The sequence below is a fragment of the Crocodylus siamensis genome, chromosome 5 (genome assembly GCF_052110815.1).
Source record: "Crocodylus siamensis isolate JL-2025a chromosome 5, ASM5211081v1, whole genome shotgun sequence".
NCBI classification, from domain to species: Eukaryota; Metazoa; Chordata; order Crocodylia; family Crocodylidae; genus Crocodylus; species Crocodylus siamensis.
This window is the reverse complement of record NC_143399.1, coordinates 123,268,643-123,284,323: the sequence shown is the minus strand read 5'-3', so window position 1 is coordinate 123,284,323 and position 15,681 is coordinate 123,268,643. Positions and strand designations below refer to the sequence as shown.

The following is a 15,681-nucleotide window of genomic DNA, read 5'->3' as shown; positions in this document are numbered from 1 at the left end:
ATGGGCAGGGCTTCAGACAGATTTCCAGAGAGCTGCAAATACTGTGCTGGCAAGCAGCTCGTGAACCGCAGTTTGGCCATCATGGGGATAGACTTAAACAAGTTTTTGAATACAGGACACTTTTTCTCTGGTCTTTTTGTATTCACACTGTTAGTGATAGATCAGAAATTTAGTGGCATTGATGGATCACAACCTCCTATGAGAAATACCTTGGTTCATGTTTGACCTGCCCTGGGCTTTGAGAAGTTGTATGAAAAGACATATTTTATTCCCATTTACTATTTGATTTTTTTTTTTCCTTTGTGGCTCATTAGTGGCCATAAAGAGAATTCCACTGTAATTAACTTTCTAAGTCCAGGTCTTAACAGGAAGCTTGGGGTCTGTTGTAAGAAGTTAAATAGGCTAAAATAGATTTCTTAGGCTAGGGACAGAAGTTACACATAAACTAGTTTAAGTGATCAGAAACTGGTTTGAACCTGTAACAGAATAGAAGTTCAGTGCACATAAACCAGTTTCAAAATGGTTGAAACTGGTTTAAGATAAACCTGATTGAATGTAGCATCAGACTTAACTGATTGAGGTCAAACCAGTGTATGAAACTTCTGTCCTAGACCTCTTCCTGTTTCAAGTTAAATTAGAGTCCTCCAGCATCCCAGCATTTTGCAGCCCTGGGCTGGGCTGGGCTGTGCTGTCTGTTCCAGAGAGCAGAGCTAGCCTTGCTCCTCTGCTCGCTAGCTGCAGCAGGGAGGGCTGGCTTACTGGCCTCACTGACTGGCTCATTGCCCCTTCTCCCATCCCCCAGGCAAACCCGAGCTGGGGTCTAGGGCCAGGGAGGGTGGAAGGGTTAAACTACCCTACCCGAGTATGGAGCTGCTTCTGCAATGCTTACTTAATGCTGGCTTTGACTCTGGACTACAAATCTCAGAGGCACCTGGAAGCTGGAAGAGGAAGTGATGAGCCCCCCTGCAGAGCCCTGCTGCTGTGAGTGTGGATGGCAAATCCCAGAGACTTTGGGGGCATCAGGAAGAAAAAGCGAGCACACAAGCCCTTCTGGCTGTGTTCCAGAAAGCTGTGCTGTAGTGCCCCTGGCGTGAGCCACTGCAGGCATGCGGCTGCATTTTCCTGACTCAAAAAGTGAATGTCTGTTCATTTGCTTACTGGTTCAATCTTTACAGTTTAGACTAACCTGCAAAGACTGAATCAATTCAGCCTCAGGCTTTGGGACTGTCTGTACTTGGCTTTAGAGATCAGATGAATACATTTGGAGGCACTGAGAGAAGTTTAGAGATCAAGATAATTCTGTCTCATTTTTTTTCTTGTGGGACCAAATTTGAAACAAGAAAGAATTGCCATGACCTACCAGCTAAGTGAGTCCCTGTGGTTAAGTGGGAATATGATTAGTCTTTAATTTAGGCTTTAATTTATTTTGGTTTTAGACAGATAAGTTAACCCTGAAACCATTTAAATGAAATTTAACACTTTTTAACACTTAGTTACATTGGTAACTGTCCAAATATTACATTTTGTATTCATAGTGTACCTTGTTCTGTTCAAATAGCTGGTGTCAGATCTGCCATCTTAAAGTTTATTAAGTGTTTTGAAGCTAGATAGCTACTTGTGAGAAATTTAAAATATATTTTCATTTTTTATTTTGGTCTGTTCCGGGTAGAAATGCAGGTTAGACTTCACAGGTCTTGGTACTTCTAAAGTAAACGTTAGCTTATTCCTTTGAACATGACCCAGGTTGTGAACAAACATAGCTTTTCAAATTTCTTAAAATGGAAAGGAGTTTGCTGTTGAAGAGAACGGGCATCCTTTTCCAACATAACTGTCCACTCCTGTACCATTATGTGGAGTTCGACTGCTATAATGTTAATCATGTTTTTGTTCAAATTACAAGCTACAGCAATTAAATTTATGCTGATACAGAAGTAGAGGCACCAACCAGGTATATTGGAACAGCATCTACTGGTATAACTTGTCTGTCCACATTCCCAGTGATTGAATCTGAAAACAAAATTATATTTGTTGCAAGATACTGTACTAATTAATCAGAACTCAATAATTGCTTCTGTGGAGTGAATAACTTTGAATTCCTTCCTTGCTTTAGTGAGATGGCAGTCAGTTATTCTACAAATAATGCCTCGGTCAAGGCATGTTTTCCATTATTATGTAGCCTTTTTTAATTTTAGCTTTAGTCTCTGCTTTCTTCATTTTTCAGCATCATTGCATTTCTAGAAAATATTGTCAAAGGGTAACCTTCAGGTGTATGGATGATTTGTCTCTTCACGTTATTCAGTAACTGTACATGTGCACTGTATCATATCCTAAAATTGGCATTCAGAATTAAATTGAAAAAACTTGATTTGAGAAACTTTTCATTTTCTGGTGTGAATTTAGTATTTTCAGTAGTTTTTAAGATAAACCTTTTCAGTTATCAAAAGGCTTATTTTTGATATGTGAACGGGGGGCGGGGGGCGGAGAGAACCTTACCTGACTTGCAGGCATTTTTGATAAACAGCTGTCACACACGGTAACAATTCCTAGATCCTTTAACTGCTGCTTAATGTAGATTTGCTTCTAACTCTTTTGACTGTAAAGGTATTTTCTTGTTGTTTTAATAACCTTGCCATAACGCCTAAGATTTTCTGCTTTCTATAGACAGAGCACGACATTTTAGGGGACAGTTCTAATATAAAGCAATTCATGATTTATATTATGTTGCAAATGTTTTGATGTCAAAATATCTAATTTTCAGGCAGCTGAAACCTGTAGTTTTTATATGGCGGGGGGGCGGGGGGGCAGTTATTATTTTATTTGTGCTAGGCTAACACCATCCAAACTCAGATGTAATTATAGTAAGGTTTCTTTAGAGTTGAGCACAGCCTGTTGTGAGACCTCTGCTGGCCAGTGAAATTCAGTGCTGTTTCCATAGCACATAAGCATTATTTTTTTAACTTGGAATGTAATCTTTATTAGGTGACAGATTTAATAGATTTCATAGACATTAGGGCTGGAAGGGACCTCACGAGGTCATCGGGTCCAGCCCTGGGCCTGAAGTCAGCTGGGGTCAGATCACCCCAACAAGATAAGCATCCAAAATTTGATATTTTTGAAAAGAAAATAAATAAGAGATGGTATTGTTTTCAGAACATTTATTTAGACAGAGTGGTTAAGTTGATGTCACTAAAATATTTAAAATCACTTTTAAAGCATGCATACATTAAATACATCACTCAGGTAAACTCTACTTGAAATATCTCTGTGCATCAGATCTGCATTAATATTTAGATGGTATAGTGATTTACTAACTGAATTTTGAAATAAATGTAACCAGCTTTATTTAACAATCTTTCTTTTTACTATGGAAAGTCTTGCTTTTGGGGGGGGGCACACAATCTTAATTAGTTTTAGGAATCTATTAATGAATTTGTTTTTTTTTTTAATTATTGCTTTTTAGCTTTGTGATTTTTATTTAAGCATGCTAAGCCTCTGTATTTTTTGTTTTTTAGATTTGACACAGTTGAAGGCATGTAAGTGGTCATTTAAATTTTTCCAAAGACTTGAGACAAAAATTCTTTAAATACAAAGGCTATTAATGTTAAGTGTTTCAGATTTTTAAAAGTATTCTTGTTCAGCTCTTGCCATTTGTTTTTACCTTTAGTGTTTTCTGTTCTAAAACTGTTCTAACATTAGATTAGAAAGTTTTTTATAAATATTTTAAGTGACAAATCTTGTAAAATACTTACTCCCAAAATATTTGAGAGCGGTTTTATGTAGAATTTTTTAGGGTTTCAAGATATGAAAATTACGCAATTCACCCAGATTGGATCTGCGGACTTTTGTTAGTTCCAGACAACTTGTATTGTTGCTTCTCAAAAATGTGTGGACTTTTCATTACTATCTCCACATTTTACAGATGCTTATTAAATTGAAAAGCTTGTTGGCTTAGTCTGTTTTGACTATGACTATGGTTTTATCTTACCAATGGCTTGCAGAGGTTCCACTTTGTGCTTGCAGCAGAGAATAACATGAGGTGTTTTTTTTTTTTCTGTTGACCTTGAAGGGTTGTAATAGTGTATATGTGTGTAACTTTAGACCAGACCTGTATTTAACATTTCTTTTTATGTTGCTTTCTTGGACTCTTCTTTTTCTTTAAATCCTTGACTTCTCTACATGTTTTGTACATGTGTCTCAGTATTGGAATTAAGACCTAACAGAGGTTAATCATTACAAGAAAGTTGTAAAACAAATCTAGTAAATATTGACCTGCTGATCTACTGAATTTGCTAAGAAACACTGACCAAACTTTCTTGAAATTACTTATGAGACACGCCTCTTATATATTCAGGATATTTAGGGAGCCAGTTCTGTTTCCATTCAGATGAGTCAGTGTTACTTCAGGACCCATAAGCCTTAGGACTTTTATAGTTATGGAAAAATAGACACTTGAAACATTTTCAGTTTCAAAATTGTGTTACAATCTTAAGAGAATTGGCAAAATATTAATTTTTATCATTTGGTTTGCTTACATTCATACTTCTAGGCGTACTCTTTAAAATTACAAGCATCTTGCACACACCACTCAGGAATTGTATTATTTATATTTTTATAAAATATAAGCTTATATACTAGTGTCCTATGACTTGTATTCAAACACTACTCTAACTTACATACATTTTTCCTTATAACAGGGACTACAGGCACAAGCAATTTGCCTTTGTAAAGTAAAAATAAATTCCAGATTTACAGTAGGATCAGTTAGTATTTGAAAAATCGGGGGGGGGGGGTTGGTTTGGTTATGTTTTTTTAGCCCTTGATTTGCTTCTTCAAATATTGCAAAATTCAGTTCAGATTCAACTAAAAATATCTTATGCCACTTTTAAAGCATATTCTAAAAGTACAAGAATCTCTTTTCAAATGATCCTGGGCTCATAGCACATATTTATTTTTCACTTTAACAAAAATCGTAGCCTTACAGATAGTATAGTCACAAAACTGAATTTGAATAAACTCTATAAAACATTATAGGCTTAATAATGCATTTAATGTGGATTCTTTTTCATACTAAAAAAAAAATGTGTGTTATGTGCTGATGTTGGACCACTGGGTTTCCCTTGGTAAGGATACTGTTTTTCTGTTGTAAGCATTCAGCAAGCATGCTCCTCTAGCAGTGTAGTAGTATATATTATCTTTACAGACACTTCCTCATTAATACAGAGGGGAGTTTTTAGAATAGTGCTATCTAGCTGGCGGCCACCTTGCAACGGGTTAGATTGTGGCCCCCAGGTTCCCAATGGGCTCTATCTCCCCACATTGCTCAGCTCCAGGCTCCCCTTCCCTCTGACTTCCCTGAAGAGGTGGGCTGGTGCAGCACAGCATAGCCTGCAATGCCAGGGGAGCCCACAGCTCAGGGTGTCTGAGCAGTGCAACACAGCAGGAGAAGCCAAGGGTAAGTCAGGGCTTGTGATGCAGCAGAGAGGCACAGGGAGTAGTAGTGGTGGGGTTGGCACATAGTACAGTAAGGATGTGGGGAGCAGCAGCTATGGAGCACCCTGTGCAGTGTGGGGAACAGCACGTTTGGGGGGAGTGCAGGGAGCAGGGTGCAGCAGCAGGGGGGTTCAGGGTATAGCAGGGAGCCCTGGGGCCCATGGCTTCCACTCAGACCCTGCTGATGTGGCCTGAATGGTATGCAGCCCCTGCCACTTGGAAGTCGGACAGCCCCGGTTTAGAACATAAGTCTTGCCTAATAAACTACGTGACCTCATATATTTAAATAGTGAACAAGATGCCTACTGCATGGATATCCATGGTATTTCTCATGCTGCTGGGTTGGGCTTTGCTGGGTGCTGCATGGGCCTGGGAAGAACCTTTTTTCTTTCCTGTTATACATGTCAGGGCTTTTGGTTTTGTTGTTGGTTTATTTGTGTGAGGGGTTTGGGGTTTTCTGGTTCATTTGCTTTTTCTGCCTTCCTCAAAAGCATTGTGTGTTGTGTACAAACAAGGCTGGGGATTGTCTGGAGTGTGTCGGTGTTCTTGCCGGGACTAAAACCTGGAAGTTCCTGGCTAGAGTCTGGGGGTTAAATTGGGGTCAAACCAATCACTATATTTGGAGTTGAGGGTATTTTACCCCATAATCAGATTTGTACAGACTGGGGGAGGTTTCCGCCTTCCTTGGTAGTGGGGCGTGTGGCCCTTTTCCTTGGACCTCTCAAGTGTATTTTGACAGTCCTTACAGCAGCAGGACACTGACTGCTGTTGTCCCCCTGCTCTACCTGTGCCAAGTTGGGTTGTGTGACACGACTGATTTTGTGTAGGTTTAGTTAGGCCAGGGTGTGCTTGGGTTGATTTGAATTGCTTCTGACTCGGGCAGAAGGCTGGACTAGCTAACCTCTAGAAATCCCTTCCAGACCATTTTTTCTATGATTCTGCTAGAGGAAACAGAGCTATGGGTCTCCATTTGTAAAATGTACTGTTTTTGTTAAGTGGTAGTGCTGCAGATGGAACCAAAATGTGAGGCTGAAGTCTGTGGTATTTTTAAATGCGGTGTGTGACTTAGATTGGTGAAAAGCACTTTGCAGCTAATGATATAGAGCAGGGGTTATCAACTTATGTGGCCCTACAAGTTGAATGAGTGTATCTGAGCAGATGTGCAGACCAGCCTGGATCTGACCCCCCCATAGAGCATCCATGACACCGGGTCCTAGCCATGCACAGTGCACAGTACAAGCCAGTCCCCAGGGCCAGCACAGAGTACACACTGCCTGCAGCATATTAGCTGGACCTGGCATTACAGGCAGCACAGGGGGTCAGTCCAGGGTGCTGCATGCAGCCTGTGCCCTGGACCACCTATGTTATGTGCAGCATCAGGTCCAGTCCATATGCCATGTGCACAGGGCACATGGTGCCTGCGGTGTGCCAGCTGGACCCAATTGCTGCATGCAGCATGGGGGATTCTAGGCGCAGGCTGCATGCAGGAATAACTTGCTCTGTTATGTGGGGCACATGCAGTGCCAGGTCCAGCATATGTAGCGCATAGGTCTAGGGCCAGAACTATACCCCATGGGCCATATGTTTAATACCTCAATATAGAAAAGTGCATTTACAAATGTTATTTGCTATCAGAGTAAAATAGGTTTTACTGCCTGTTCTTGTAAGATGCCGTTTTGTCAGCCCCTCCAGAGAGCGGAAAGTACCTGGAATACCACTTTCACTGTAATTTACTAAGTGGAATAGTTGGTTTGAGTCATTCCTTTTCAGTGTCAGTCATATTGAGAATTTTTTTTGTGAAGAAGCATTTGAGCATATTTTCCAGTTCATCAGTTGCATGCGTGGTCTTCCTGCATGGACTGTTAGAAATACACGCAGCTGTTTTAAGCAATAGGAGCATTTGATCCAAGAAAATTGAGTTTTACTGTTTATGAATAATCAGATACAGAAGCGCATAAAATAGAAAATCATCTGGCTGACCTTGCTGCCTGGTTAACCTCTTACAGTCAAACAACTTAACGCAGTAGTTATTACTGGAAGTAGTAAGAAAATTGAAACCTACCTACACAGTGCTGTGCGTTTCCTGTCAATCCACTGCTGACTTTTCAGGGCATGCCAACTGTTCAGTCAAAGACAAGGCAACATCAAGAAGCATTTTTGATGCAAGTTCCTATGTTTCAAAGACAGTGTGTTGGAAAAGCCAAATTCATGGGCTTTTAATCAGGGTAATTTCTGTTAAGAACTGTTTAAATATTGTTGACTTTTGGCGTGACTTAAGATTGCTTTTCAACACTGGATGTTACTGTTCTGAGAAGTCTCTTGGTGTTTGTTATACTATAGACGGTGAGAAAGTTATTTTAATCAAAGTTGTTTTGAGATTACAGTTCTGGGATCAAGGATTACTACTTTACTATATACATACAACGTTTCACAGCCAAAAGAAAATCTAATTGAAAATACAAACCACCTTTTTTTCCTTGTAATCAGTTACACTCTTCACTAGCTATTTATTGTAATTATATGAAGTTGGCATTGATGAAGTTGATGTCAAATATTTTATTAGCTCCTTTTTATGTTGATGTAGTGAAAACAACATAAACACCTTACAGAAACACCTTACAGAAGAAAAAAATCTGAGAATTTCTGCTGTGAAATTTACTAAAAGTCACCATGCAAAATTGTAGCCTTTATTGGTCGTTGCATACAAGGTCATGAGTGTGGAATGACCCATCAGTAGGCAAAACAATTTTCAAAGCCATTTGAAAAACATTCTGTCCTGTAAAAAGAGATGCACTCGTAAAGGAGTTGCAGTTTTGAGTTAAAAAGGATGCTCTTATATTAGAATTATTTTTAATCTATCACAGATATTTTAAGGGATTCTGAAAGCCTATAGTTAACCTGGGAAGCTCCTGTTTTCACACTCATAGGGGAATAATGCAGCTACTTTATTTTTTATTTATTCACAGTTAGCAACTTCAGTTACAGTTTCTGTCCTAGTGGAGGGTTAGGTGTGCTAAAATGGGTAGGCACTCCTCGCTTATTGATGGCTTTGTTTGCCTCCCAATAAATATTCAGAAGACTGATAATATTCATATAAACATTTTAAGAATTTGTTTTACATCCATGTACTAATAAGAGCTTTTTTAAAAAACATTTTCACAACATACTTCTCTGCTGAAACAGGCTGAAGTTAATTTGTTCTCATTGCTCTTCCTATTTGAGTAGTAAATTACCCCTGCAATGGGGCTGACTTTGTACATTATCTAGTCGTTCACCAGGAAGAAAATGAAACGTGTGGCATTTATAATGTGGTAAATTTTACAGACTGGTAAAGATTATTACAAATCTGAAATGCTGTTTTGCAGATAACCCTCTACATTAATCCACTTATGCAGGCTACACTCTAAAACAGTAAATTAGTTGCCTTAAAGTATATGGGGGGGATTTAAAAAGTATTTGAATAATTCATGCTTTACTAAGTATAAGCATTCCATGTACAGTGCTGTCATGAATAAGACTTAAGCCCAGCTGCCCAAAAAGCTCTCTGCAAAAATTTTTGCATCTTTAAAAGAAACTGTACAGGAGAAGATTGTGTTTAAGATAAATCTTGAAAATATTGTATTGTAATGACTTGGTGTTACTCATAGGAATAAAAAAATTAAAAATCTCGATGCTCTCTACCTTTCACACCTTATTTTCTGTTGATATGTTCTAGTTTTAAGACTCTTTCTATTCTTTTGCCTACACAAATCTTTTTGAGGGTGAGAGAGCTGAGAGTTAGAAGGTCACTGGTTGCATTATTTCTAACCCAAACAAATTAAGCATGAAACGAAAAATATTTTATATTGTAAAATAAGACTGTATCTATTAGAAGTTTAATGTTGTCCAGCTGATTAAACAAAAAATTGCAGTTACTGAAACTATGCAGAATGAATTTAGGCTGGCAACACACTTAGACACATCATTCTGTTTAATTTCTCAATTTTTCTCCCTGCTTTTATATGTTGTGTGGGAGAGAGAAAAATCTATTGGTTAATCCTCTGCACTGGTTTAATGGTAGGAGTCCACTGGCACAGATGGAAGAAGAGAGGAGAGAACATGTGGCCAAAATGAAAAAAATGGAGATGGAAATGGAGCAGGTCTTTGAGATGAAGGTTAAAGAAAAAGTTCAGAAACTAAAGGACTCTGAAGCTGAGGTAATCAAAATATGTTTTAAATGTCAGGATTATGTTCTGAACCATTGCAGAGAGAGTACTTTTCCCCAGAGACTTTACATTTGTAAACACACATGTTTTAAATGCTTCCTAGTATCACAAAGTAATATTATGTGGGGAAGAAGAGTTTTTAAAAGAAACCCACACTAAATCTTTACCAAAGTTCTGTCTTATTGAAATGGTGTAAATGCTAACTTTCAAGGTGATTTTTCACATTTGTATGCACTGATTTCCTTCCTATAATCACTTGTTAAAAGCAATCTATTCCTTGTTTGAAAAAAAAAAAAAATCTTACTAAGCATTTTTAAAATTCCCTAAATATTATTTGAGATTTGTGAACCACATATACTACTTGAAGCTTTACATTTTTATATAGCATTATTAATGCCCTTTACTGAAATCCATTCTTCAAAAGCATTTATGCCATGATACTTAAAAGATGCCAACCAATTAATGATCCTTAGTTTAAGAGTATCTAGGAATGTCCCACAACTGTTTCAACTGTCATTTTTTTTTTTTTTAAACTTGCATTTGTATGAAGTTGTTACATACATTTGCTTATGTCCCCATCTCCCACTGTTCTCTTAGATGAGCTCCTCAAAGCAAAGTCTGTGTCTATACATGTTTTTACATTGCTTACACATTGCTGATTGGGAGTTACTAACACTATTGTTAAATATTACATAAAATATGAATTCCTTCATTCTGCTAGGGAAGTAGTGTCTCCTAGTAAACTTGGTGCAACAGTTCATAGCTGCAGATTACAAAACGCCAGTTATATGGGAATCTTACAAAGCAGAGGATACAAGTTTGCAAAAGTCAGAGTTTGCCCGAATATCCATCCCTCCATCCATCTTGATATAGTTACTGATATCATGGATGGGGAGAACAGTCATATAGATCACTAATGTTTCAAGCAGGAGGATGGTGGTGGAAGTTTTGAAAGTAGGAGGGAAAGGATTTGTAGTGAAGTGATGATGATTTTAACCTCATCTTGATTAGGAGAGAAAGGTGGGGTTAAATGTTAGCTATGTTAGTTTCTTGCTAGCTTCAGAAAGCTATTTCCAGTAACACTAGATGGACAGTGGAGATGTAAGGGAAGGAGACTAAGTGAGATGGATGGATTAATGTGTGATTTCTCAGAAGTGTGGTTTTTATCATTCATATTACAATTCCCTCTGCCCGAGTCTTTATACTGCTATTTTTGTAGGGCAGGTAACGTTAATAGCCATACGGTGGACTTTGGTGTAGTGCTTAATGGAAGAAAGTTGTCAGGTGGCCAAGTGAAGAGTATTGGTCTTCATCCAGAAATAAACTCAGGACACCGAGAGGATGAAATGAAGTGACTGATTGAGTGAAGAGAAGTCATTTAACCTAAAAGTGGGGGAAAAAAAAAAAAAAAACCCACAAAAAAGTAGGGGACCCAGTTAAAGGTTGCTGTTGTGGTTCCTTGAATTACAAAAACTTTGCTATTCCAGGATATACTATAGAACTCTTGTAAGTAGTTTCCAGATACCGACTACTGCTTTGTTATAGTTTATCTTAGCTTTTCATTTACTTACTGTGACCACTAACTAGTTATGCATTCTCTGCTTGTTAGTATGAATTAGTACAGGGGTGGGCAAAATACAGCCCATGGGCTGGAGGCCATTCTTTCCAGCCCACGGGGATCCTAAAAAATTTAGAAAATTAATATTTCTCTGCCCTTGGTTCCTGTCAAAAATGACAGGAACCAAGGGCAGTAGGACCCAGGGGAAGACCAGCAGGGTCCCACAACAGCAGGGCCCAGCCAGCCCTGCCCCCTCAGCTGGAAGCCCCAGCAGGGGCTTCTGGCCTGGGACCATGTAGCTGCCCCAGCTGGAACCTCAGGTAAGGGAGAGGGTGGAAGGGCAGGGGAGGATCCTGGGCAGGGAAGGAGCCCAGGGAAAAGTGGCCTGGGTAAAAGCTGAGCACAGGAGGGAAAGTGTCCCCTTGCCCGGCCCATGGCCAGCACCCCACGCTGCAGCCACTCGCAGTCTGCATGGGGCTGCCTGCGCCTGCTCTGGACAGCCCCATGGGCTGCGAGCCGCTGCAGCAGGGAGTGCCAGCTGTGGGGCGGGGGACCGCTTTTTCCCCACACCCCCCTGCCAATGCTCAACTTTTCCCAAGGCTCCTTCCCTGCTCCTTCCCAGTGTAGAGGAAAGTGGCCCTTCCCCACCCCATGGCCAGCGTTCCCTGCTGCAGCCACTTGCAGCCTGCACGGGGCTGTCCTAAACAGGCACAGGCAGCCACAGGTGGGCTGCAAGCAGCTGCAGCACAGAGTGCCAGCCATGGGGCAGGCGAGAGGCCACTTTTTCCCCACCCCTGCACTCAGCACCACCTTGTTACCTGGCCACACTGCTAGCTTATGTCCTGCACGGCTCCAGGCTTGCCTGTCAGGGTTGCGTGTAGCAACAGCAGCTGCAGCACCCCCACTTGCTGCACGGTGCGCTGTTTGCCACCACCGCCTGTGGGATGCCCAGAGCGCGCTCCAGGCAGGCAGCAGCAGCAGCCAACACTGCCCAGTGTGGCACGGGGGAGGGGGCACAGCTGCTGATGCTGTGCACAGCCCTGACGGGCGAGCTGGGTTGCAAGCTGGTGCTGAGCACAGGGAAAAGCAGCCCCTCACTCACCCTGTGGCCAGCGCCCCTCACAGCAGACGCTCACAGTCCACGTGGCACTGCCTGTGCCTGCTCAGGACAGCCCCGTGTGGGCTGCGAGCAGGGGGCACCGGCCATGGGGTGGGCAAGGGGCTGCTTTTCCCCACGGTCCCCGTGCTCAGCCAGCTTCTTCCCTGCTGGCAAGCAGGTGGTTGGGGCTGTGCACTGCCCCCTGCCTGTACTGTGGGGCAAGGGGGCACTGGGAGTGAGCAGATGCAGGAGCATGGGGCCCACACTGGTATCCTGGGGCCAGTGCTGGCGGGGCCCAGAGCAGGGAGGCAAGAACGTGGGGTCCCAGCTGGCATGGGCTCTGTGGAGCCAGGTCAGCTCCCCCCTCAGCTGGTGTAGGCCAGCCCGGCTCCACAGACCCCTGCCAGCTTGTGCCTTGCTTTGAGCCCCACCAGTGCTGGCCCTGGGGTATGGGACCAGTGTCCCAATGTCTTGGGACCAAAGACATTGGGACATTGGTCCTAAGATGGTGATCAGGGGGTGGGGCACATGTCAAGGGGCATGGTTACCCATGCGGCTCTCAACAGCCTGCCAAAACTGGTTAAGCAGCCCTCCGTCCAAAATAATTGCCCACCCCTAAGTTAGTAAGTTTCCTATAGCACAATTTCCATTGTTACATAGATTTCAGTTGGACTTCAAGGAACAGGAATAAAAAGTAGAAAGTTGTTGAAGTAAAGACTGACTTTTACTTAAATAGTCTTCCTTAAGCAATTCAGTGTTTTAAAAAAAATCTAAAAACTCAAATATACTATTCCTGCATTTCCAAACAGTCTGTTCACTGTAACTGTCATTTTACTCTCCCTATCGGAATCCTCCATCTTTTATATTGTTGCATGTGCATCATCAGCCACTACAACCCCTAATGTAGCTTTTTGTGGTTTGTTGACTATTTTGCTTTATAACTTTAGCTTCAACGACGCCATGAGCAAATGAAAAAGAATCTGGAAGCACAGCACAAAGAATTGGAGGAAAAGCGCCGCCAGTTTGAGGATGAGAAGGCAAACTGGGAAACTCAGCAACGTATTTTGGAACAACAGAATTCCTCCAGGTAAGCATCATTCTTGCTGCTGCTATTTGTACCTAATGTTTGTTGAAAGGAAAGGGTTTTTTTTTGTTTTTTTTTTCTTTGCTTTTCTTTCAAAAGAAATGTATGCGTTTCTAGTGCTTGACCATCAGTTTCAATATTTTAAATGGGTAACACAGTGTCAAACTGCTGTTGGGTATAAACAAACATTTTTTGGAAATAGTGGTAAAACTCTACACTTTCAGAGCAAATACTTACTTTCTACTAAATAAAAGTATAACCCCACAGATTTTCATTTTTTTTTAAATAAAAATTGTATTAGAATTGGAGGGCTGTTTTGCCTGTATTTCCTCAGATCTTATCAGAGGGATGGGTTCCTAGTTCTGTAACTGGAAGCTGTCAAGTCTTTTAACTCCTGAAAATTAAAGTGAAAATATGAAAAATATTCTCCTCTGCCTGATGAAGGGTGTTTGGGCACAAAAGCTTGCAAAAGAAGAAATATTTTTGCTACTATTTAGTTGGTCTAATAAAAGATATCGCTTCTCTACCCTGAGAGTTTTGTCTGCCAGAGTAAAAATAATGCATTTACTGCTTGATTGTTGCCCTACCTACTCTTTACATAGCATGCCAAGGCAAATAATGTTATTACTATACATCTAAACAAGCAAGCCAGATGCCTTTATGTTGATGAATGGATGTTTTAAAAATATACACAAATATGTGCAAATTATTTGTCAGAACATTCTTTAATCTTGTATTATCTTCTCAGAACCTTGGAAAAGAACAAGAAGAAAGGGAAGATCTTTTAAATGCATCTATTGACCACCAGTTATGTATTAGTTGCCAATATGCCAGCCTGGACATCAGTGTTCGTTGGATCTATATGACCAGTTTTGCACCAGTTGTATCCATAACAATGGATTTAACAGCATGACAAATTTTTTTTGTTAAGCTTGATGGAAATTGAGATGCCTTGAATTGTCTAGGGTGTTGTTCACTTGGAAAATAACAGCTCTAAGTACCATTTTTCCCTTTTTTGTTTTTTTTAAAAGGTTGTCATTTTAACACAAAACATTTTACTGTTGTACAATCATGTTCTGGTGGTTTGATTGTTTACAAGATTTTCCAAACTATGAGGATTTTAGGAGGTTTTTAGTGAGGATAAATTGCCATAATATGATACAAACTATGCTTCTCTGTTATAATACAAGAATTCCATTCAGTGCAGCATATACAATAATGTAATCTAGTCTAACACAGTTGACCCTATTTTTGACACTTCCATTGTTTAAAAGTACACATGGAAATACAAACTTATAGGCTTACAGTGCACCTAAAGCTTTTTATAACAATTGTTTTTGTTTTGGATTCTTTAAATATATGCTATTCTCATTTAGTAACTTCTTTAGCCAGAAGAATCTCATTACTGCTTCATTTTTGTAATAACGTTTAATTTAGATATTTTTCCATATATTGGCCCTGCTAAATAGAATATAGCTTCTTTCATATGGTAGGAACCAGTGAGTAAAACTTTCCTTTAACTCCCTTTTTACATTTTATGGTAAGTAGCAGAAAATACATTTATAGGTCATTTCTAGACAGAATTGTGGAGTTAACTATCAACCTGTTTCTACCTGTGTGCAGTCTTTCTTTATTTTACTAGACATGGGAATCATGACCTCTTGGGGGAAAAAAAAAATCACCATTTTGCATTTAGCTGTATTCATATATTGCATTTCTGTATTTTTGTTTGTATTGTAAAAAGTCACATAATAAACAATGTTGTGATGTAACATGCTGATGATGTGTGATAGATTTTCAAGAAATTACATGTATTAGTGCTTATTTGGGAAATTATTTCAACTTCTAAGTTTTTAACTTGCATCTGAACTTGATTCAACTTGCTTCTAATGTGTTGGTCAATCTGAAGTCCCAGTTGAATGAGAGCACAAGTTATTCAGTGTGTGCATTATTGACTTCTTAATAAGACCAGTTGTAAATGACTGAGGTATAATGACTAATTGTGCCCTGAAACTGTAAAATGTAAGTGTCTTGTCTCAAAAAGGTACTAACCTGTCTTACACATCCTGCTTTGTCCATAACACAGTATTTTTCACTTACCTGATCTGCTTTATTGGGGAGGAGTGTATTGTTCCATATGGTGTTTGTCCTTAATTACTGTACTTTGACGTGTCTCTTCTGTGGAGTTGCATAATAATTTTACTGTTTACATGAAGATAAAAATTAAAGTAATTAATTTAATAAC

The 15,681-nt window shown here is 40.0% G+C and overlaps 1 protein-coding gene across 2 annotated transcripts in view; it reads left to right on the top strand.

The window, feature by feature from the left end:
- The window catches only part of SEPTIN7 (septin 7), an 88,291-nt gene extending 73,083 nt beyond the window's left edge, over window positions 1-15,208 (top strand). Inside the window, exons 10-13 of one of the 2 annotated variants that reach the window (XM_090050161.1) lie at window positions 3,513-3,533; window positions 9,551-9,686; window positions 13,300-13,439; window positions 14,185-15,208. In XM_090050161.1, the coding sequence (XP_089906287.1) occupies window positions 3,513-3,533; window positions 9,551-9,686; window positions 13,300-13,439; window positions 14,185-14,224 (337 nt within the window). In that variant the 3' untranslated portion in view covers window positions 14,225-15,208. The remainder of the gene's footprint in view (window positions 1-3,512; window positions 3,534-9,550; window positions 9,687-13,299; window positions 13,440-14,184) is intronic. The other variant, XM_090050162.1, reaches the window with a different exon arrangement.
- The last annotated feature ends 473 nt before the right edge of the window (window positions 15,209-15,681 follow it).